This window comes from Myotis nattereri (assembly GCF_964212035.1).
Source record: "Myotis nattereri genome assembly, chromosome: 3".
In the NCBI taxonomy this organism is placed as follows: domain Eukaryota; kingdom Metazoa; phylum Chordata; class Mammalia; order Chiroptera; family Vespertilionidae; genus Myotis; species Myotis nattereri.
In genome coordinates this window covers 209,489,008-209,512,614 of record NC_138077.1, presented here as the reverse complement: position 1 = coordinate 209,512,614, position 23,607 = coordinate 209,489,008, and the positions used below count along the sequence as shown (strand labels likewise).

The window sequence follows — 23,607 nt, the reverse complement described above, 5'->3', positions numbered from 1 at the left end:
ATCCTTGCCAGTCACTATTTAATTCTAAAAAATGAAACATAACTCTTTCATAAAATGTCAGTGTGAATTAGGTAACAACAGAAATACTTTAAATAACAATTTTAAAAGACATGGACCATCTAGTCATTGGTTTCCTGCTCTGGGATTTAAGAATGGGTCATCTAGATGAGATCTTGATTTTGGCCTTTTAGTTTTCAGATGGGTTCTGGTTGGGTGATGAATTGCATGAGTGAGATGCTGCTCCAAGGAGCTCGAGAGGGAAGCAGGGTATGATTAACCACAAAAACCAGTTGATCGTAGTTGGTCTTCGGGAGCTATGGGACTCAAGCTGGGGGAGACTGCTGAGCATCTTCTGTTAGATGTGAGGAAGAGCTAACGCCCTGCAGCGCCTTACAGCCCTCGAGGTGACAGGAGGGTGGTTACTTGGGTGATTAATGGCTCTATATGATTATCATAATAGTAGTTATTGAACACTTACCATGTGCCAGACATTGTGGCACATTCTTTATGTAAATTATCACACACATTTCATCCTCATAACACCCCTATAGAGTTTTATTTTTATCCCCATTTTACAGATGAAGAGATAAAGGCTAAGAGAGATTAAGTAATTTAACCTGCCCAGTTACATAGATAGTAAATGGTAGCATTGGACTATGAGCTTAGGCAGTCTGACTCCAGAACCTGAATTCTTAACCCACGTGGTGTTGCCTGTCAATCTATGTATGTCGCACATTGGAGCACAGGAGTGGGTGCACTCACAGCACCCTCAGCGAATGTTGTCTTCTGTCGCTATGATGACAGTGCTGGTGAGGAATGAGGGCAGCCTTACATATAGGAAGGGATTTGGGATATAGAAAGATCTCTACCAAGAATATTTCTCCTGACTTACATTTTATTTCTGGGATTTCTCTGTGTATAAGATTGGATTAAGGCAGTGGTTTTCATACTTCTTCTATTTACTCTAGGATTCCATGATGACCCCAGGGACTCTCTGAAGCCCTTCCTTCCTATCCCATCCCTCCTTCTTCCAAATCAGCTGTACTTTTATCTGGTTCACCAAGTTATCAGTATAGTCAAGAAATCAAGAACTAATTTATTTAGTGCCTGCTTAATGCCAGGTGTATGCTGTTAGAGATGGTTCCTGCCACCATGTGAATAATGTGGGAATGACATTAAATAAGCATCTAAATATTGGAAGATTAAGATAAATGTTATAGGAAAGACTGAAGAACAGAGAGGACCCAGGTGAGATGGAGAAGAGAGGGTGGCATCATAGGTAAGGCTGTTCAGGCAGCAAAGAGCTTGGCCTTTGGGGAAATAAAGGCCAGTGAGCCTGAGTCTTCATGAGCAAAGTGGAGAATGGCTTAAGGCAGTGATGGCGAACCTTTTGAGCTCGGCGTGTCAGCATTTTGAAAAACCCTAACTTAACTCTGGTGCTGTGCCACATGTAGAAATTTTTTGATATTTGCAACCACAGTAAAACAAAGACATATTTTTGATATTTATTTTATATATTTAAATGCTATTTAACAAAGAAAAATCAACCAAAAAAATGAGTTCACGTGTCACCTCTGACACGCGTGTCATAGGTTCGCCATCACTGGCTTAAGGTGAGGCTGGAAAAGTAGGCAGTGGGCTTAAGCAGGGTCTTACACAGGGCTTAGGGGAGATTTACAGAAAAAAATTTGGAATAAACATAGCCATTAAAGTGTGTGAAGAAAGAGAATGTATTTTATGTCTCATTTTTTTTTTTTTAAAGGGATTACACTGGTATTTTGTGGGCAGAATGGTTTTGTGAGGGCCAGCAGGGAATTTGTTGGTATATGGGAGGGGGGTTTATGGTGATCTAAGCAAGAACGAAGGTGGTTTGGATTAGATCAGTGGTGGTGGAAATGGCACATGTGGTATATGTTAGAAAAAGAGTTTTGTTGCTGGGAGATTTTGCAACCTTTGGGTAATGTTATCTCTACAGGAGATGCCTGTTGGATTTTCTGGGAGGGATGCATGCTAAATGAGTTTCATCAAAACCTTTTAGTCTCAGCCAGTGTCTCTGGACAGCAGTGAGGCGCTGAGGGAATGTGGCACAGTATACACCTGAAGTGGAGGTGAGCAGGCAGGAAGTGTCAGCACATAGAGCGTTGCGCAGGGAGGTCCAGGTGTCCATGTAGAGACTTCTGGGCACCCAGTTTCCTGAAGCAGGCAGTTCTCAACGTTTTCCCAAAGACAGAATGAACTTTGGCTTTTTAGTTTTGCTCGGGACCAGCCTTTTTTGGGTCTCATTTTCTTCATTCTCTCTCTTTTCTTGGGTCCACATAGAAGACCATGTGTGCCTGCTGGATTGCATTGTTGTGGATCTGCAAGACATGGACATCTTTGCTGCCGAGAGACGTCCCCGGGAATATTCGAAGGCCTCAGACGACAGCAGTGGAGATCTGGTCTTTCCCTCCTATTTTGTGCGACAGACGGGAGGCAGCCTCTTAACTGAGCCTTGCCGGCTGAAATTGCAGGTGGAAAGGAATTTGGACAGGTGAGTGTTTTATATCTGAATAACTATCACAAGTAGAATGTTAATAAGGCGGAAATAAGTGCTGTTAGTAAGTGTGAAAGATAATCGGTGTTCGCTTATTTCTTCATGTAATAAATGTTCTAGACATGAGGGCTGCTGTGATGAAAGAAAAAAGTCTGCCTTCACAGAGCTTTGCTGAGGGATATAGGAAGGCAAGTCGATGGTTCGAATTTAGTGTTTGAGTCAGTGTTATAAACTGCTAGGATTGCAGCAGGTGCCGTGGAGACAGGAAGGGACATATGTTTAGCATGGATTTTGGTGTGGGTAGGGAGGTGGTGATGGCAGGGAAAATATTTTGGAAGAGGTGACATTAGGATTATATGCTCCAAATACAGTAGGCTCTGGGCCTGGTATTGCTATTTTCCCTGGAGCTCCATTTAATCAGAATAACTGTTTAGATGCAGTTTTGCCCATTTCACTCTATTGAGCAATCTGAAAGTACTCCATAAACATTAATGAACTGACTTTACCTTTTCATTGGTCTCTCAAAACACAGGATGCTTCTTTCTGTAGTTTAGAACGTTGTTTTAATTGTCATTAGTGCCATGCCTGGCTGGGAAAGGTCTTGAAAATAGGCATTCCCAGAGCCTACCTGAGTCCACCAGAAGCCGACTCTCAGGGCAGAGCCTCAGGTGTATATTAACAAGGTCGTCTGGGGTGTTGGTGCCCTCCTGGGCCTGTGCACGACTGGAGGCTGCTGGCCTCAGTGCGTGAGGCCTTCAGTTTGAGGCACTAGTTTTGGAGAAGCAGCAACATTTGCATCTCAACTCCAGGGAGAGAGGAGCAGTGGTTGTAAAGTAATGCTTTGAAAAGCAGTCTCCTTGCTGGTATAGAGTGTGATTTGAGTCCCTCTCTGGCCACACCCTTTGCAGTCCTTGGGCTTGGGCAAGTCCTTTTATGTCACTTTTTCGTTTCTGTCTGGATTAATGAAAGAGTTTAGCTGCTCTCACTGGGATTTTTGCATTTCATTCTTACTTGTTATTCAAGTGCTCCTTGGCTGGTGTTCAGTTATGGTTGGCATGGGCTATATTTGGTTTTACTGGCTTAGCAGACTTAAGAGGAGCTTCATTATTTAGAAATCGAACAGTGTGTTTTCTTTTCAAGTAATGCTTCCAAAAAAAAAAAGTGCTTTGCTACTCTCCTTATCTAAACGTTACCCACTTTCATCAGTGTTTATGTGCAAATGTTTATACTCTGTTAGCCCAGATAAAAGGTGATAACTGAACATAAGGCATCCGATCCGCTTCTCACTCCACCCAAACAGGAACCCAGGAGGGCACTCGGTAATCCCTTCCAGCTTCCCTTGGTTGGTTGCATCACTGGTTCTTTTCAATTTATTGCATGTAGGTTTTTCTCTATAGACAACGTAACTTTTTATATTCCCCTTCCACGTGAAATCTGACCCTCTATTTTATGTACTCGGAGTGTGGCATCTGCAGGACCTAGCAGGCTCACTTTGCCCTGAGGAGGGTAGAGAAAAAGGTCTTCAGTGTGGGGATGAGATGTATTACTCCTCAACCTGGCTTCTTCTACTTTACTCCTGCCCATCTCCACTGAGACATGTCACTGAAAGATTTTATCCTAATTGTCCCTCTGGGCTTGGGATAAAACACTGATTTTGTCCTTCAGTTATCACTAAATCTGAAGAGTTAAATAAAGAGCTTGTCATTATGTCTTTATTGCTTTTCCATCTATAATGTTTAAACTATTTCTGAGTCTGGTGAGACTTTTTCCTTATTAATATACTAGGGGCCCGGTGCACGAAATTCGTGCACTGGGTGTGTGTGGGGGGGAGTGTCCCTCAGCCCAGCCTACCCCCTCTCACATACTGGGAGCCCTCAGGCGTTGACCCCCATCACCCTCTAATCGCAGGATCGGCCCCTTGCCCAGGCCTGACGCCTCTGACAGAGGCGTCAGGCCTGGGCAGGGGACCCCCAGACCCCTCCGATTGCTGGCTCTGCCCCTTGCCCAGGCCTGATGCCTCGGCCAGAGGCGTAGACCCCAATCACCCTCCGATCGCCTGATCGGCCCCTTGCCCAGGCCTGACGCCTCCGCCAGAGGTGTCAGGCTTGGACAGGGGACCCCCATCTCCCCCCGATCACTGGCTCTGACCCCCGCCCAGGCCTGAGGCCTCTGGCCCAGGAATCATGCCTGGGCAGGGGACCCCCATCTCCCTCTGATCGCTTGCTCCACCCCCCGCCCAAGCCTGACTCCTCTGACCCAGGCTTCAGGCCTGGGCAAGGGGACCATCATATCCCCCCAATCCCCGGCTCCGCCCCCCACCCAGGCCTGATGCCTCGGCCAGAGGAGTTGACCCTCATCACCCTCGGATCACCAATTACCAGATCGGCCCCTTGACCAGGCCTGAGGCCTCCGGCAGAGGTGTCAGGCCTGGGCAGGGGACCCCCAGCTCCCCGTGGTTGCAGGCTCCGTCCCTGCCCAGGCCTAACGCCTCTGGCCTAGGCGTCCGGCTGGGGCAGCGGGGACCTGCAGTGGCAGCGGGGGGTGCCGCGATCGTGGGCTCCGCTTTAGGCCCAGGCAAGGGACCCCTAGCTCCCGGGACTGCCAGCTTCGACCGTGCCCAGCTCCCATCGCTGGCTCCACCCCTACTTCCTGCTATCACTGGCCAGGGCGGCAAAGGCGCCTGATTCTCCGATCATGGCTGCCCCCCACCTCTTAGCTCCCCCCTGGGTTTCCAATCACTGTCAGTGGCAGGGGGCTTCTCCCTGCTTTCCCTTTCGCCTCCCTGCATTGTGCCTACATATGCAAAGTAGCCGCCATCTTGTTGGCAGTTAACTGCCAATCTTAGTTGACAGTTAATTTGCATATAGCCCTGATTAGCCAATGAAAAGGGTATCGCCGTACGCCAATTACCATTTTTCTCTTTTATTAGTGTAGATTCCTTAGTCAACTCATTAAATTTGGGACTTTGTAAATATATATTTTGGAAGAAAGGGGCTTTTTGTAGTTGAAGCATGACATTCAGTCATACTAACTTGCTTCGTTTGGAGCCACATGACATTTTTGTCATTGGAAGTTAGAAATTAAGTGTTTGATAATGTAGGTGGGTACTTTTTAGCTCTTACATTTGGGTGTGAACTATGTCAATGTCAAGTTAGTTTGGTTTGTAAAATTTTCCCCTTTCCTTTTTTCATAGGGAGATAAGTCATACTGTGCCGGACATATCCATCCATGGCAACCTCTCCTCAGTCCACTGCTCCTTGGATTTGTACAAATACAAGCTGATCCGTGGTTTACTAGAGAACAACCTGGGAGAGCCCATAGAGGAATTTATGCGGCCTTATGATTTACAAGACCCAAGAATTCACGTGAGTGAGACCTCATGTTCTTCTGTAACTCCCATTGCCTCAGCAGATGGTCACCCTGTGCATACATGCCTCAAATCACCCCGGGAAAGAAGATGGAACAATCAGCAAATTAGATTTCTCGCCATCCTAATCCCAGTCCTCATTGGCACCATCAAGTGTGGACTGACCAGCGTTTTCTTTTCCAGACGGTCCTGAGTGGAGAGGTGTACACATGCATGTGCTTCCTCATGGACATGGTAAACGTGAGTCTGGAGCTGAAGGACCCAAAAGGAAGAGAAAGGGCCGGGTCCCTGGCGAGGTGTGGCTCTCATTACATTGCATTGTTTTATAACAACAGTAAAACAGTAACATTGATACAAGTAACCCACACAGGTTTTGCTTTAGCAGAGAGCAGAGGTTCCGGGGTGCTGGTTGACAGCGGAATGTGGTCTGCAGAGTGCTTTTCAAAAGTTCAAGTTCACCGCCGGCTACGCCCAGATAGCATAGGCTGCGCTCTGGTAGCAGGCTCTCGAAAATACCAGTGACTTAGAACAGGGGAGAGTTTTTCGTCCTGCTACAGGGGTCTCGGGAGTCTCTGCTCACTGCGGTCACCGCGGCTGACAGAGCAGACAGAGTGTTGACATGCCAGCGAGAAAAGTAAGAGCCCTGGAGGGTCTTACAGGCAGTTAATGCCCTGGCGAACCCCATGGGGTAGAACACGGGCCACACATGCATGGCCGAGTCAGCACGAGGCGTCCTGTGTCTGCACAGGGGAGACCCGGTCTGTTGGGTGAGCAGCACTGACGTTTCCCTCACTGGCCAACATTTACAATTTGGGGGTTTTCACACAAAAAGTTGGGATTTCAGTTTCTTTTGAAAAATTGGAAGCTTTGGCAGTGCTGGCCCATGTTTTCATTTGGGAGCCCTAGAAGCCAGTGGCAACTTGGGAAACCTCTCGAAAGGGCATGTGTTTACACAGCCATTCACTTACTTATATCGTCTGCGTGGTCATGTAGACCAGGAATTTGTTCTTAGCAGTGGGGGCCTTTAAGAATGCGTTGTGTTTCACACTCGGTCACCTTTCATGTAGGTATCCTGACAGCCACGTAAGGGGGTGCAGACATCACTTTTCTCTGGTTTCCAGGTAGAGTTGTTGACTAATGTAAGGTTAGACGGCCGGGAAAGTGTTCCGATGTCTGAGAACAGGACTTGAGCCTAGTGATTTCCTCGCGGAAGCACTCTGTATTCTACTTGGTTTTTCCCGTGGAAACCCATCGTGGTCTGTAACTCGCTGGAGTTCCGTGCTGGTTGTTTTGTTGCAGATTTTTTTGATGACGGGCTGTGCCCTTCGTTTTCTCCAGTGTCTGTACAGGTTGTCGTGACGGTGCTGCGTGACTGTGAGCTGTCCATTGCCGTTTCTCTGTTATTTAAAAAAGCCAGTCCCAAATGCATTTCCTGTTGGTGGGCGAGTTGCGTTATTTTTCTGTAATGAAAGGTATTGTTTGTTCTGGTAGTTTCCATTAAGCTATAGTGTCTGAGGTAAAAATTAAGCAAACTCTGGAGAGAGACTCCTCTAGGCAGGCTGGAAGTTGACAAGTGAAGGCCTAAAGGGATCCTCGACATCCCTTGTGGATTATCGCATATACAGCGTGGGGCAAAACAGGTTTACAGTTGTGAGTACTGGAAATAGAGTTTATTCTTGTGTTATTATTTATTAATTATTGTATTATTTTCCATCCGAAAACCTGTAAACCTACTTTTGCCCCACCCTGTATTCAGTCTTCTTAGGCTTGAGATGAGAAATGAGATGAAAATGAACCAAGAATATAATACATGTGTGGTATTGCTGTTCCTCATGAGATTCCTATGGACAAGATCATCTCTTTGGAAATAGAAAGTAAGATGCAGAGCCTAGTGATACTAAGTCCATTTTGAGGAATCTGTTAAAATCAATGAAAGATCTCAGAATAAATGTTATCCTCCTTCATAGAACTTAAGCATACTTATTATTTTGTGTTTTTATCTTGAACTTACATAATTTTGTAAAAGGGAAGAGTTTAACATCTTGTCTGATTTCTTCCTTTTAGATTTGACTTTAAGAAATGTAAACTGCTCTTTGAGAGCTTTTCCAACCAAACCAAATCCGTTAACTTGGTTTCCCATTCCATGATGGCTTTTGACACCCGCTATGCTGGGCAGAAGGCCAGTCCTGGCACGACCAACGTCTTCAGCTGTATCTTTCAGCCCTCCAAGAACAGCAGCACAGCCCAAGGATCCATTCAGATCGAGTTGCATTTCAGGTAGTACATCCAGCCCCTGGTCTGCCTTTCGTCATTGAGATATTTCCTTTTGTGGCCATGGCCATGTTGGCTGTAGAGCAGCAAAGGACCAAGGAATCACTGAAAAGATAAATACGTAATGGCCCCTCAGTGTGCAATGTAATGTGTATTGACTTAGTATTCCTGTAACCTTGCAGCTTCACTTATTGGCCAAAAGGTGTCTCTGTTGTTTAAAAAAAGTAGTTTAGAGTTACACCAGATTCTTGGAATCAATCTGCTGTCGACCAAGGATGTCAAACTCGTGGCTGTGAGTTTGACATGCTTGCTGTAGGCTGTTTTAATATGCAAAGCAACTTGGGGAGGGGGGGTGGGTACCATGTTTGTTTAAGGAAAAAGAAAGACTTTTGTCTATAGAGATAACAGAAGGGAAAGTGTTTCTTTTTGTGTGTGCGTATGTGTATTTTTTAAAAATTCTTTATTTAAAGTATTACATATGTCTCCTTTTCCCCTCATTGACTGCTCCCCGGCCACTCCTACCCCCCAACATATGTCCTCACCTCCCTAGTGTCTGTGTCCATCGGTTATGCTTACATGTATGCATTCAAGAACTTCGGTTGATTTCTTACCCCCCCCCTCCCCCAACCCCCTCCACACCCACACACACGTACCTCCGAGGTTTGATGGTCTGTTCAATGCTTCTCTGTCTCTAGATCTATTTTTGTTCATAAGTTTATGTTGTTCATTATATTCCACAAATGGGTGAGATCATGTTTTGTATATCTTTCTCCGACTGGCTTATTTCACTTAGCATAAAGCTCTTCATGTCCATCCATGCTGTTGTGAATGGTAAGAGTTCTTTCATTTTTACAGCAGCATAATATTCCATTGTGTAGATGTACCACAGTTTTTTAATGCCCTCATCTGCTGATGGGCACTTAGGCTGTTTCCAAATCTTAACTATTGTAAATTGTGCTGCTATGAACATGGGGGTGCATATATCCTTTCTGATTGGTGTTTCTGATTTCTTTTCATATATCCCTAGAAGTGGGATCACTGGGTCAAATGGGAGTTCCATTTTTAGTTTTTTGAGGAAACGCCATACTGTCTTCCACAGTGGCTGCACCAGTCTGCATTCCCACCAGCAGTGCACGAGGGTTCCTTTTTCTCCACATCCTCGCCAGCACTTGTTTGTTGATGATAGGGGAAGGTGGTTTTGTCTTGCATTACTGATTACCTCTGCAAGTCTTGCTGACTCACTTTGTCATTAAAAAGCTTTAGCTTTCAACCTAGATTATGTTTTCTTTTTGGTATTATGGGAGGCAATTGTGTCTGTGGAAAGTGTGAATGTTCTGGAATCATACAGATCTGGGGTCAAAAACTCCATTTACACTTTCTAACTATGTGTCCCTAGAGCAAGCTATGTTAACCTTTTTGAGCTGCATTTTCCTCTTCTACAGTATCAGACAGAAAAGCAAAACTGTACCTGCCTGGCATACTGTTTGGCACAGATGGTGGAAGCCATTATTATTCCTGAGGTAGCTTGTGTTATTTTATGATACACTACAGAAAGATTTGATGACTAAGTGAGCATTGGCCTGAAAACTGAAAAATTAAATCTGACGTAAAGAAATCTCTTCGTGCAAATCCAAAAGGAGACCTGTCGCAGCAATGTCAGTGTCATTCTGTTCGCGCACAATATCATCAGATACGTTGTAAATATAGACCAGTAACGAAAAGGCTGGGTTAAGAGAGAAGAAGTAAGTGAAAATTTCTTGGTTAGGCATAAAAAGAAAAAAAGTCATCAAGATTATCCTTGTATTTCTATGCTTAAATATGCATGACACTTCCGTATGCTGTTCAATGAATTCCTCAGGACTGCACTGTTTTTTAGAGAGAGGTTGTGGTCTCTCCATAAGCCTTAGGAAACTAGCAAAGTAGACATTTCAGCTTTTGTATGAACTTTTTAAAAGCTCAGTACTAGGAATGCTAGCTGGCTCTTATTGAGCCTAACATGAGCCAGGCACGCTACCCACCTTTAGTTCCCACAAGTCTGCAAGGTGGGTGACTTTCTTCCCCATTGGACAGATAGATGCAGAGCTAGAAGCGTGGAGGGGGTTAGTAACTCTTCTCAGGTCACACAGCTAGTGAGTGAAGTAGTCAGAACTCAAACCTGAGCCCCTGATTCAAAGTCCATTTCTTTCCTGATGGTCTGCGGGCGATTGGGCTGATTGTGGTCAGATGACAGGTGGCCGTGCTTTGCAGCTCCTTTGTTTGAAGACAATGTTTATTTGAGCAGGAAGCTTGCATATATTTGGTTCATCTGCAGCAACAGTTTCTTTTTAGGTTTGCTTTAATAGTATTGATCTAATAACGATCTGGCTTCTTAAACTATCAGCTGGCTTTTCAGCCTATCATGTTTTTGATATATAAGCAGCCTTGAAATATTGTTCTATTTATATACTCAAGGTATATAATTTCTTGGAGCCAAATAATGAAGTCTTACCTTGGCTCTTGCTAACAGAGGTGCCATTGTTAGCGAGAGGGTTAACATGTTCTCTTGATTGGAACTTTTGAACGCTTTCTGTGTCTCAAGAAGAATTGCTCTTTTGTTGGGATTTTGTGTGTCAAATATAAATCACTTCACAGTGTTTAAAGGCTTGAAATATTTTCCAGAAAAGGGATCAGACACACTTTGACTTTCCAGTTAGTGCATAGCTCTGACGATCTGTGTTCAAAATGGGGTGGAAAATTTTCACTGAGGGCAACATTTTTTCTCCATTACAAAAGGGTAAAGTGTTTCTGTGAAAAATGCTGTGTCTGTATGAAGGAGACATACATCATTGTGCCTCTTTTCTAGAGGCAGTGAGCCAGGTTTAGGAGAAATATGAGCATAGGGAAGCCAGTCTTCCAGATATCTCCGAATCACTTCTTCCAGAATAAGAGCCCTGTTAGGGCAGAGAACCAGGTACATGCATTAGCTAGAGGCCCAGAACAAAGTTCAACCCAGAAAACGCTGTAGAGATGTCCCCAGCCCACTGTCCTTCTGTGCTACCCGTCTGCCTGCTGCCCCGATGGGCCAGGCCAGGTCTGAGAGTCCTCCTTGACTTTTCACCTCAAATGTAGAATTTGGGGTAAAGGGACTACAGAATGAGTATCTCTCTCTCTCCCCTCACACCCCCATTCCACTTCTAGGGTGCTTGGGGTCATCCCCACAATAAACGCTATCTTATTTGTCCTCCTGCTCAGGCTAAAAGATCTGGGTTCTCAGGTCAGTTCCAGCAGAGAAACCACCTGGCGCTGGTGTGTAAATGTGTGTCTATAGAGAAGCGATTCTAGACATCAAGGAAAGAGATCCTCCTTGATCTCCTTGAAACAGCCTTAGGGAAGGGAACTGACATTTATCAAATAACCTGTTCTGTGCCTCAGAGAAGGTAGGCTGCTCACCCAAGATAACACATCTTGTTAAATGACAGGATTTAAGCCTGTGCCCTTTTTACTGTAGCCTCAGCACTGTTGACATTTTTAGGTCAGATAATTTCTTATTGTGGCTGCTGTTCTGTGCATTGTGAAATGTTTAGCACCATCCCAGGCCTTAACCACAAGATGCCAATAGTAATACCCCCTCCCGCAGTTGTGTCAACCACAAATACCTGCAGACATTGCCAGATGTCTTTTGGAGGACAGTCACCCTTGTTGAGAACCATTGGACTACACTGTACTGTTTTTTATAGCATACTAGTGCCCCGTGCACGGATTCATGCACATTGAAAGTATATTAATTAGAAGGTGGCCGGCTGGGCGGGACTGGGTGAGATGGGCTGGACACGCCCTGGAGCCAACCTCCCACAGTCCCTCCATGGCCAGCTGCACTTGGGGTGGCCCAGTGACTCAAAGGGCATCTGCAGAATGAGCGGGATCCCTCTGGTAGGTGGAGTCCCTTGGCTTGGCCTGCAGGAATCAGGCTGAAACCGGCTCTCTGACATACCCCCCCTGCAGGGGTCCAACCCCAGCAGGTCCAGGGGTTCCCAAAGGCGTAGACGGAGTCGGCGAAGAAGGAAGGACATGGAGACAGTGTTCAGTTTATCAGCAGCCTAGCCAGGATCTCCAGCCAGGATCTCCAGCCAAGTTCTGGTCTGGATCTCCAGAGAGGTTCTGCTTAGGATCTCCAGCGAAGTTGTGGTTAGGATCTCCAGCCAGGTTCTGTGTCCATGTTCTCTTGCTAGGTTCTCCAGGTTCCCCAGCCAGGTTCTGTGGCCATGTTCCCTCGCTAGGTTCTCCAGCCAGGTTCTGTCCAGGTTCTCCAGCCAGGTTCAGTCACCAGGTTCTAGTCAGGTTCTCTTGCCAATTTCTGTAGTCAGGTTCAGTCCAGGATCTTTTGCCATGTTCTCTCGCTAGGTTCTGTCTCTAGGTTCTGAGGCCAGTTTCTGTTCAGGATCTTTTGCCATGTTCTCTCCAGCGAAGTTCTTCTGTCTCTAGAGAACATTCTGTGTAGGTTCTGTGCCTCCTGGTTCTGTCTTCTTAGTTCTGTGTTCTTACATCTGTATTTATACCAGTTGATTCAATCCTATCAATCTCTATTCCAAAGGTTAGGGCGTTTCTTATCTCCATTCCAGGGAGTAAAGATTATGTAGCTTAAGCATGATTGTTCATAGTTAAAGTGATTAATTACCCGCCTGGCACTTAGTTGAGGGGTTTTATTCCCTCCCTAACTTCAGGGGAAAATCCCTACCTGGGGAAACAACCTTTCTAAGAGAGGAGACCTTGGTTAAAACACAGTGCCAAGAAGGTGAGCAAATATATTAAGAACAGTATGCCATATATGCCAGGTCCTTTGAAACAGCGAGGATGGACTGGCTCCCGGCACCCCCCCCCCCCCCCAAGGGGTCCTGGATTGTGAGAGGGCAGTTCTTGGGTGATGCACCCGGAATCAGGCTCCCTCCTCTTTGGTTCTGGGGTGTGTCACCCGAGAACTGCCGCTGCCAAGTCACTGCAGCTCGGCAGCTCCTGCGTTGAGTGTCTGCCCCCCTGGTGGTTGGTGGTCAGTGTGCATCATAGCTACCAGTCAGAGCATCTGTCCCCTGGTGGTCATTGCGCATCATAGCTACCGGTCAGACGGTTGCTTAGCCTTTATAGATTACTTTTTTTTTTAAATATATTTTATTGATTTTTTACAGAGAGGAAGGGAGAGAGATAGAGAGTTAGAAACATCAATGAGAGAGAAACATCGATCAGCCACCTCCTACACATCTCCTACTGGGGATGTGCCCGCAACCCAGGTACATGCCCTTGACTGGAATTGAACCTAGGACCTTTCAGTCCGCAGGCCGACGCTCTATCCACTGAGCCAAACCGGTTTCGGCTATATAGATTACTTTTTATTAAAAATATGATTAACTTCTGAAAACATACATTTAATGTTTTATTATACCAATTTTCAGAGTTTATTGATATAGCTGTCAGTGTAGAAAATGCTGGAATACCATCTGCCAAAACTGGGTAATACATTTGTTGGCTAATGAAATGTCATGTTTCTCCTTTCTGATGTCTTTTTTTTGGTCTTCTTTCATGCAGATCTACGAAGGATTCCTCCTGTTTTACGGTCGTTCTCAACAATCTCCGAGTGTTTCTCATATTTGACTGGCTGCTGTTAGTCCATGATTTTCTCCACACTCCCAGTGACATTAAGAAACAAGCTAATGTTACCCCTTCTCGCCACCGGAATTCTAGCAGTGAATCTGCTGTAGTTCCCAAAACTGTGAAGAGTGGAGTAGTTACCAGGCGGTCTTCCCTTCCTGTGTCCACTGAAAAGCACTTGGAGGTCAAGGTCAATGTAACAGGTGAGTATTCATAGGTGTGAGCCACTGCTCTGAGTTTAAATGGTAGGTTCAGTGTGCTGCAGGGTGACTTTCTATTGCCTTTCATTTTTTGACATGAGCACTTATACATTGGAGTCTTTCATAGACCAACAGTAAGCATCAACCTTCCTGACCTCTGTGTGTGGGTGTGAACTACCTGGCCTGAAGTGAAGGCTTCCGGGTCTCTTGTCTCTTTCCTCTGCTCACCTAATGCACATCCCAGCTTGAGTACTACCTGGGCAGTGGTCTTTCCCCCCCAGTGTTAAAAGTCTGCTTCAATTTTCTATTTGATCTTTAGGGCCCCAACAGATGTGCCTTACTGAGTTTGGGCAAGTTTGGTATGTGAAAATTTCATTTTATAATAAGTAGGGATTGTTTTCTCTTTACAAAAAGACTATATATTTTTTTACGAATAGATTTATTATGGTTTTTATTAACCATTGAACTCTAGTTCATGAACTCTAGTACATCTGTATGTGTTTGTGTATTTATTGTTTGTGATATTCCCTATGAACTATTCAATGGGTTGGAAGCAGCTAGCATTTTAAGTGGATTTAGTTTTGAAAGATCACTCTATCCATGGTTTTTGATGAAGACACACAGTATATAAAGCAAAGTAAATTTGCCATGTACACATGAGTAGGAAACTGCAGGTACTGATTTCAAAAATCTCTACACTGGATTGTTCTTCGTTCTTTGAAAACAACTTGAAGGGCTCCATAGATGATATAGTGTCCAGTGCTGCCTGCCCAGCGTTCCTACCTGAATCTACTTCCTGGGATTTTAAAGCAGGTCATCGGTTGGAGGAGGGATGATTCCCTGAGCTTCTGAATATGTTAGTCCTCCCAGGAGACCTAGATTAAAAACACGTTCTAAAGAGAGAAACTGCACTGCAGTTTCTTCCGCCTGGGCAGGCTCTGCTAGCTCAGCTGTGCCTGGCCAGATGCACAGAATTGTCCACGGTGACCGTGAAGGAAAGAAGGTGGACACCCTGGAGCACAGGTCTGACGGTCACGTGCCTCCCAGTGGCCACGTGCTGCCTAGTTCCCGGCAGCCTGGTGCTTCCCAGCCTCCCACTTGGGCGTGGTTAACGGTGCTCTCCTTGCAGGTACAGAGTTTGTGGTCGTGGAAGATGTGTCCTGCTTCGACACCAACGCCATTATTCTCAAAGGCACCACAGTGCTTACCTACAAGCCCCGATTTGTGGATCGCCCCTTTTCAGGAAGTTTGTTTGGTATCGAGGTAAGAAGCTTATGAGTTGATCGAAAGACTACATGTTTGGCTCAAGAGAAGAGCAGCTGGAAGAGACTTTGACCTCCTAAGCTTTCATTAGGAGAAATAATTAGCAGAACTGGAGGATCCCTCCCCTCATTTTGTTTTCTCCTCAAAGCTACCAGCTTACTCTGATGTGTGAATTGAGTCCTCCAGTGTCAGGCCGTGTATGAGAGGAGGGACTTTACCTCCTTCTTACCCCCTCCTTCCTCAGAACGTCAGGCTCCCCAGTACCCGGCCGGGCTCCCTGCTGTGTCCTCTGGTTCTGCAGGCCTAGTCCTTGGCACCTTCGTGAAGGTGGGGAAGTGGCCCTCATTTCCCCTGCATCCCTTCCCCACAGTGACTGCTTGTCTCTATGAAGACGAGGGCTTTGGGGTCATGGAAACGTAGTTATAAAAGGTGTGAAGAGATTCGTGTATTATCCTTTTAGGAATATCTGATCTATAAAAGGGCAGCTCTGGAGAGTCATGCATTACCTAAAGGAGTGAATAGTGCTGCCCAGGCCCTGGTTTAATCTCCTGAACGAGATATGCATTGAAGTGGCCTCTGTAGCCTGGAAATTATATTGTACAATATTAAATAAAAATGCTTTCCTCTTTGTAAGCCAGGGCTCGTGGAGAGAGAGGGAAATGAGGCAGATTATTATCTCTATTAAAAGTTCTTCATTCCCTGATCTCGGCTAACATTCCTCATGTTATAAGTGCTACAATGTTGGGTCAGAGTTACTCATCATCTCCTTTCCTTTCACGACTGAACTTTCCATGCCCTATTCTTTCCAGTGATATCGTTCAGAAGTTGATGAGCAAAACTTACTTTTTTTTTTTTTTTTTTTTAAATATATTTTATTGATATTTTACAGAGAGGAAAGGAGAGAGATAGAGTTAGAAACATTGATGAGAGAAACATCGATCAGCTGCCTCCTGGACACACCCTACTGGGGATGTGCCCGAAACCAAGGTACATGCCCTTGACCGGAATCGAACCCGGGACCTTTCAGTCCTCAGGCCGACGCTCTATCCACTGAGCCAAACCGGTCCCGGCAAAACTTACTTTCACTGTCAACCGCATATGGTGCTTCCCCCCCTCTGGTCAGATATAGCTGATTAAAACCTGTAGAGATTTCACTTCTTGACCACTTGTTTTCTCTCCTGTAAAGAAACCTCAGTTTGAGAGGAAGGATTTACATGCTTGTGTGATGTGAGTTGATCATGAAATTGCAATTCATCTGCTTTCTAAGCCACCACAATGCCAGCTTTGAACGGAAACTCTCGGTGATTGATTAATGAGCTGTTAGGTACAATTGGGTTTTGTGTAGCAGAAGCCCCTGGAGAAAAAGGGAAAACGCAGCTCTCCTGCTCCAGAGCCTTAGAACAGCTGCACGGAACAGTATTGGAGCTTCCTGGAAACTGCTGCCGTCTTGTTCTCCAGGCAGCATGGTGGAATATGAGCTGTGAGCCTGCTTGGTACAGTGTCGCACTTAGAAAGAAAGCAGAGTGTGTTAATTTTACATATAGCAAAGGACCCCGGTGTCAGACCTGTTTTTTAGTAGCACTAAGAAATGTCAGAAAAGCTCAGGGGAAGGAGCAAGGGAAACCAACATGAATGCTTTCCTCTTCTGTACTTTTCCTGAGTGTGCAGAATAATTTGATCTTAGAATAGGAGTCCTCCCTCCCTTCTCTTCTTTCTCCCCAGAAATAAAATACATTTTATTTTATTTATTTATTTATTTATTTTTTAATATATTTTATTGATTTTTTACAGAGAGGAAGGGAGAGAGATAGTTAGAAACATCGATGAGAGAGAAACATCGATCAGCTGCCTCCTGCACATCTCCCACTGGGGATGTGCCCGCAACCCAGGTACATGCCCTTGACCGGAATCGAACCTGGGACCTTTGAGTCCGCAGGCCGACGCTCTATCCACTGAGCCAAACCGGCTTCGGCAAAATATATTTTAAAGCTTTTTAATAGAACATTTCAAACATGTACAAAGGAAACAATAATATAATGGACCACTATGTAGCTGTTACCCAGCTTCGGTAATCAATGTAGTTATTTTTAACTATGAACGGAACAACTATAGTATATAAAATTGGGGCAGGGGAGGGAAAAACACCTATCCCTCCACAAATAATCTCTGTTGATATTTCATTGTGTTTCTTTCCTTAAAGTCATGGTGTAATCATTATTTATTGGGCTGCATTTTCACATAACCTATGTTGTGACTATCTTCCTGTATTCCATATGCTCTTTTTAACTGTCACTTTAAGTGGCTGCAAAATATTCCATTGAGTAGCTATGCATATTGAGTGATTAAACCTTGATTGCTCTTTTTAAATTTATTATTATTATTTTTTAACCTTGATTGCTCTTAATTGTTTTTATTAGCTATTAAATAATGGTTCAGTGAATTTTTCTATATTTTGCATTATTTCCTTAGGCTAGTTCCTAGAAAAAAGTAGGGTGGTTGGCTTAAAGGGTGTGAGAGTTTTAAGTCTTTTGTTATGTGTTGCTAAACTGCCTTTCACATGAACCGCTGAACATGCTGTGGGCAGTCGGGAAGTACCAGCCTCACTCCTCACGGTATTTCAGCAGTTGTCATGGGTGTTGCTTCTGAGCTCGTCTCTTTTTCAGCTGATGGTCAGGCTCTTTCTAAATCAGACATTAATTCTTAGCATATTACATTTCATTCTCTAGGTGTTTTCGTGCCGACTGGGGAATGAACATGATACGGCTCTTTCAATTGTTGATCCAGTACAGATTCAGGTGGAGCTGGTGGGGAATTCTTCTTATCAGAACAGCTCAGGTCTGATGGATGCGTTCAACAGCACCGATTTCCCACCGATCCTGGAGGTAATGATGAACACCTGTGACATGTTGCTGCACTCTCACACACTTGCCTGAGCTGGGACTATATGCCTCTGCTGGGCCCAACAACATTTTAGGTCCTTCAGCAACAAAATACAAATAACATCATCTCTGTCCTATGATCTTGCTGTCTTGTGGAGGATGTAAGACCTTTTAATTGTCTAGTGTAACCTTGAAGTTCTGTAAAGGTTTATGGAAAGCACAACTCCACACAGGTAGGACTGTTGGTTGTGAGTGGAACTCCAGGTCAGGTGAGTCTGAGAGGAGGGGAGGGTATATAGGCAGAGAGGGAGAACATTCCATGTTAGGAAGCCCTGAGGTCAGGGGTGCACATGGCTCAGCAAACGTGAGACAGACAAGTCTCGCTAGAACAAGGAGGCATGTAGGGAACTGAGGAGGAGGAGGATGTATCGTGAAGCAGGGAGGGCGAGGCCTGGCAAGGAAGGCCTAAGAATTTGATGTTTTATTTCTTTGGTAGAGGGGGAATAGGAGCCTGAAAGAGAAAAGCAATTCTGATGTTCAGTCTTTAAAAAAATTAAAAATAAGTAAATAAAGCATCATACACAGACATTTGAACAGTCATCCGATTTTTAAAGTGGGTTGGTGTCTGTATGGCTTTTACTAGTGTTGACTGTATTGCTAATCTCTGAGGAAGACCAGAGGTTTAGGAAATATTCATGTGGAACTTGAATCATTTTAGGTTCTGTTTAAATAAAGAAAAGATACTTTAGTTGGTCATTTTGTTTCAGAGATTTTAAAAAAATAGATCAAAGCAAAATGGACTAACAAAATGTTGCTAATAGGTGATCTTATCTCCCCTACAGCCAATCTTTGATCCTCTGCTTTAATGATTAATGTTCTTTTATGAAAGTCATCCTACGCCTTCCCTCATGGCTACTAGTGCTTAATATAGTGAGCTTTCCAGTTTTCAAAATGAGAAATGTAGTGTCTTTTGGACCTCTGAAACTTGAATTAGGAAATTGTATCTGTAAGAGGTGTAGATGCAAAACCAAACTTTAAAACCTGCCACCGTTTTCATTTTGACAGATTCAGTTACAAGCCCTGGATATCAGACTCTCCTATAATGATGTTCAGCTGTTTCTTGCTATTGCAAAATCCATCCCTGAGCAAGCTAATACTGCAGTGCCCGACACGGTGGCCTCGGAGGCCAGTTCCGTTAGCAGTGGCCTTTCTGGTGTGACTCGAGTTGGAGAGGAAATCAGAGAAGGGACAAGACATACCTTAGATCCTGTCTTGGGTAGGTGTTCAACTTTAAACCCACTTAGTCTTTCTAATAACTTTCCTTCTGTTTACTTTTAAGATTTTCCTTTAACACACCTGAATTGTTCAGAGTATAATTGTATGTCATTAAGTATAATTGGGAGCCTAAATATGCTTCTCTATTTTTTAAAAATTTTAACACCCCAAACCAACTGTTCTAGCCTATCTGTGTTTCCTTTTGCAGTATTCTCTGGAGTTATATGGCAAATGCTAAGGTTTGGTTTTAAGCTTTGAGTTTTCTTTCAAAGTTATGTAGATAATACTAAGTTTCAGTTTTAAACTTTTAAAGACACAATCAATATACAGAAAAAGGCTCCTATAATTTTCAGGGTACATATGACAAAAGTCTTTAATTAGGAGCCCATTTTTGCCTAGAGAAATGAAATGTTTTAGTCACCACTTTCTGTATTTTTTCTTTTTCCTTAAATTAGTCTATGGATTAATTAACAAAGATATTAATAAAAATCCTGTACCCCTTTTTCTAGAGTTACAGCTGGCTCGACTGCAGGAGCTGGGATTCAGCATGGACGATTGTCGCAAGGCTCTTTTGGTGTGCCAAGGTAATTAATGTGTCTCCATAACTCCGCTTTCTCTTTCTCTCTTCTTTCCTCTCCTTCAACGGATGTCATAGTAGAGGAAAGATGGCTTTAATACATAAAAGGTGTAATAAAATGAGTGGAAGACATGCAACAAAGAGGGCCTTGTTATATGCTTAAAAGCAGAATTCCTATTATTATGCAATTTTTTCTTTTTTATGTCTAAGAATACAGTTGGATCAAGGTTCTCTTGGGTTGTCCAGTAAGTCCCCATACAATTTCTCTACTTCCTCTGTGAGTTGCTTGAGTCGCTGTGGGAACTGGTTGAACTGATCCCCTTTTAATTTCTTTGCAGGCCAGTTAAAAAAGGCAGCAAGTTGGTTGTTTAAGAATGCTGAACCTTTGAAGTCTCTTTCCCTGGCCTCTAATAGCCAAGAGAGCCAGGGGGCCGCACCAGCTCAGTTGATCTCGGGCGTGGAAATTAAGGCTGAGAGTGTGTGCATCTGCTTCATCGATGACTGCATGGACCGTGACGTTCCGCTTGCCGAGCTCACCTTTTCCCGTGAGTGTTCTCCTGGTTTCCAGACTCATCTTGAAGATTTCCCGTGATTGCTGAATTATTTGGGGCCTTTTTGTGTTATTCATGCCCTCTACTTAGTAGTATGGATGGATATTTAGATAATGGTTTTACATATGTTCTTCATCATTTGTATTTTAAAGAAATGTGTATTTATTTGCCATATGTGGCCTTCAGCCTATAGCTGTGGAATAATCAAAATTGTCATTGACAAAATTTCTGTTATATTAACAGCTCTAACTAAATAATTCCTGATCTCTCCACCTTATTTTTTTAATGTATCTGAATACTGTAGTGATTGTAGTGTTATTAAAGGCATTTAGAATGCTCCTGCTCTAAATATCTTTTGAAAATAAAAAACACAGTCCTAGTAGAGTCCCCTTCATAGGGCAGGGAAGAGGCGAAGTTTGTACAGGGACTAAGGTAGAAGTGCGTTAGCCTAAGTCCCGCCATTGTAAACTGTGTTCCATGCGGCGGCTGCAGAGAGTAAAGGAACCTCTCCCTGCTGTGTTTACTTTTAATTTTCCATTGTTTTGATCTTGCTAGCCTCTAGTCCCTTCAAAGAAAATTGGTTCCGGGGATTTAACTTGACCTTTTGCCCGTTGTAGAGGTTTTCCTTTTCCTGTGCTTCTGGGCACTTACAAGGGCCACGTGATTAAAACTAGCAACTGGGACTTGGACTGTTTCCATGAGTATCTTTTCTGCAGAGCACCATTATTCCTTATTTTTCTATGGTAATCTTAAAAATTTGAGCTAATATTTATCAGGACATGACTGCTCCTATCACTGTACCTTCTTGTAAGATACTCAGTTAGAAATGTTTTTATGTCCCTACAGGCTTCAAATACACCTGGGTGCTGGGCCTGGGTCTGGTACTGGAGGGAGACAAAGGAGGCATTGACTTCAGTCACAACCTTTAAAGGGTGCCCAAAACTCAGTAATGAAGAGAAATAGTATTTTAATGCAGTATTTTAAAAATCAGAAACCATGCAAAGAACTCTGCGATGAACAAAGTATCAGATTTTTATGTGCTTTCTTGTGAGATCATCAGTCTTAGCTGTAACTAACATCTCTCTAAAGGGCTTTGTCTGCAAAAGAAAGTTTTGGTTGTTCCGCCGTGGCTCTGCAGTGAGCGTTGCTTTTGTTGCAGGTCTGAATTTTCTTCAGCGCATAAGAACCAGCCCCGAAGGCCACGCCCACTTCACCCTTTCTGGAGATTATTACAACCGGGCTCTGTCAGGTCAGTGTAAGCAGAGGTGATTGTGGGACTTCACAGTAATATTTGCCTGGACCTATTTCTACATAAATTTTACATGAGGGGAACGGGGGTGGGCCAGGGCACTGAAAGATAAAAAAACAAGTGACTACATAAGCACAAAAGATAGAGGTTTTTCCTTTTTCTAATTCAACTGAATTATTTAAAAAGGTGTTTTGATTAGTTAAGTCTTTTTGACTCTGAAGTTTGACGTATTCTAGAACATGAAATTGCTCAATAGTGAAGGATCATTTGGCTGGCCCGGATAGTAGCTAAATTTCCAAGGAGATTTATGGCCATAATCATTTTAAATTTCAAGCCTCCTCACTCCCTGCTGGACTTGTTTGTTTTATTAGAAGAGAACTGAGTCAGTGATCGTGTCTAATCTGCCATAGCTACTCCCTACAGTAAAGCACAGTTCATCAGAGCAGTCGCTCCTTCTGGAGTCAGAAAGCCCGCATATCCTGCAACGCATTTCCAGGGTCTTTCCTTCCACAGAGGGACCAAGCTAAGGGCCTAGACCAGTGGTTCTCAACCTTCCTAATGCCGGGACCCTTTAGTGCAGTTCCTCATGTTGTGGTGACCCCCAATTTCATTGTTACAAATTGAACATAATTAAAGCATAGTGATTAATCACAAAAACAATGTGTAAAATTATATATGTGTTTTCCGATGGTCTTAGGCGACCCCTGTGAAAGGGTCGTTTGACCCCCAAAGCGGGGTCGCGACCCACAGGTTGAGAACCGCTGGCCTAGACGGATCGACATTCAGGAATTGTCCTGCACCAGGGCCGAGCGGGTTGGGCTGGGAAATTCTTTACCTTCAGAGAGTTTTTAGTAGCGGTGGACCAAGTAAACAGAGCCGTGCCGTGCAGGCTGAGCTTCGGTGAGGGGTTGCTCCTTTTGCTCTCCATGGAAAATTGAGCCTCCGTGTGTTGTGCTGCTGCTGTGTTCTAGAGCAGCGGTCGCCAACCTTTTGGACCTCACGGACCATTAGTGGTCCACGGAACACCAGTTGGCGACCGCTGCTCCAAAGGTTTCCTTAAACCAGCGGTCGCCAACCTTTCAGACCTCACCGACCACCAGTGGCCCATGGACCACCAGTTGGCGACCCCTATTCTAGAGCCCGACTCATTTAATTCTCTGTTAGTTAACGTTTTCCTTTCCGTTTCAAATTCACTCAGAGTAACAATCATTTCCTAATTGTTCAAAATGTTTTAACTGGAGAACAATGGCCCAAGTCTTGCTATTTGAGAGAAACTCTTACAGGGCATATGGTAGCTATTTTTCTGGGAATCATTTGTTTTCTCAGAGTAAATATGGCTTACTTTTAAAGTTGTATGAACACAGGCAGGTCACTAAGTGTGCTGACGGTGGGATTTATATTAGTAAATCAGCTCACCTGTGGCTGATTGAGTATATTTAGAACTGTTGCCGAAACCGGTTTGGCTCAGTGGATAGAGCGTCGGCCTGCGGACTGAAGGGTCCCAGGTTCGATTCCGGTCAAGGGCATGTACCTGGGTTGCGGGCACATCCCCAGTAGGGGGTGTGCAGGAGGCGGCTGATCGATGTTTCTCTCTCATCGATGTTTCTAACTCTCTATCTCTCTCCCTTCCTCTCTATAAAAAATCAATAAAATATATTTTAAAAAAAAAAAAGAACTGTTAAAAATTAACTGGCCTTTAGAAGTATCACAGTGGGATACCATTTTTCTCACCCACCAGCCTGGCAAAAATTAAATGTGACACTATTAAACATTAGTGACGACATGAGCCATAGAACTCTTATTTCCTGCTGCTAGAACTATAA

The 23,607-nt window shown here is 44.1% G+C and overlaps 1 protein-coding gene across 1 annotated transcript in view; it reads left to right on the top strand.

Annotated features, from left to right (window-relative positions):
* Positions 1 to 23,607, top strand: part of VPS13D (vacuolar protein sorting 13 homolog D) — a 221,701-nt gene that overhangs the window by 60,671 nt on the left and 137,423 nt on the right. The window contains exons 27-37 of the mRNA XM_081085636.1: positions 2,320 to 2,530; positions 5,727 to 5,898; positions 6,084 to 6,196; positions 7,965 to 8,177; positions 13,728 to 13,993; positions 15,120 to 15,253; positions 17,980 to 18,135; positions 19,198 to 19,408; positions 19,917 to 19,991; positions 20,323 to 20,529; positions 21,695 to 21,784. Coding sequence (XP_080941762.1) covers positions 2,320 to 2,530; positions 5,727 to 5,898; positions 6,084 to 6,196; positions 7,965 to 8,177; positions 13,728 to 13,993; positions 15,120 to 15,253; positions 17,980 to 18,135; positions 19,198 to 19,408; positions 19,917 to 19,991; positions 20,323 to 20,529; positions 21,695 to 21,784 — 1,848 coding nt within the window. The remainder of the gene's footprint in view (positions 1 to 2,319; positions 2,531 to 5,726; positions 5,899 to 6,083; positions 6,197 to 7,964; positions 8,178 to 13,727; positions 13,994 to 15,119; positions 15,254 to 17,979; positions 18,136 to 19,197; positions 19,409 to 19,916; positions 19,992 to 20,322; positions 20,530 to 21,694; positions 21,785 to 23,607) is intronic.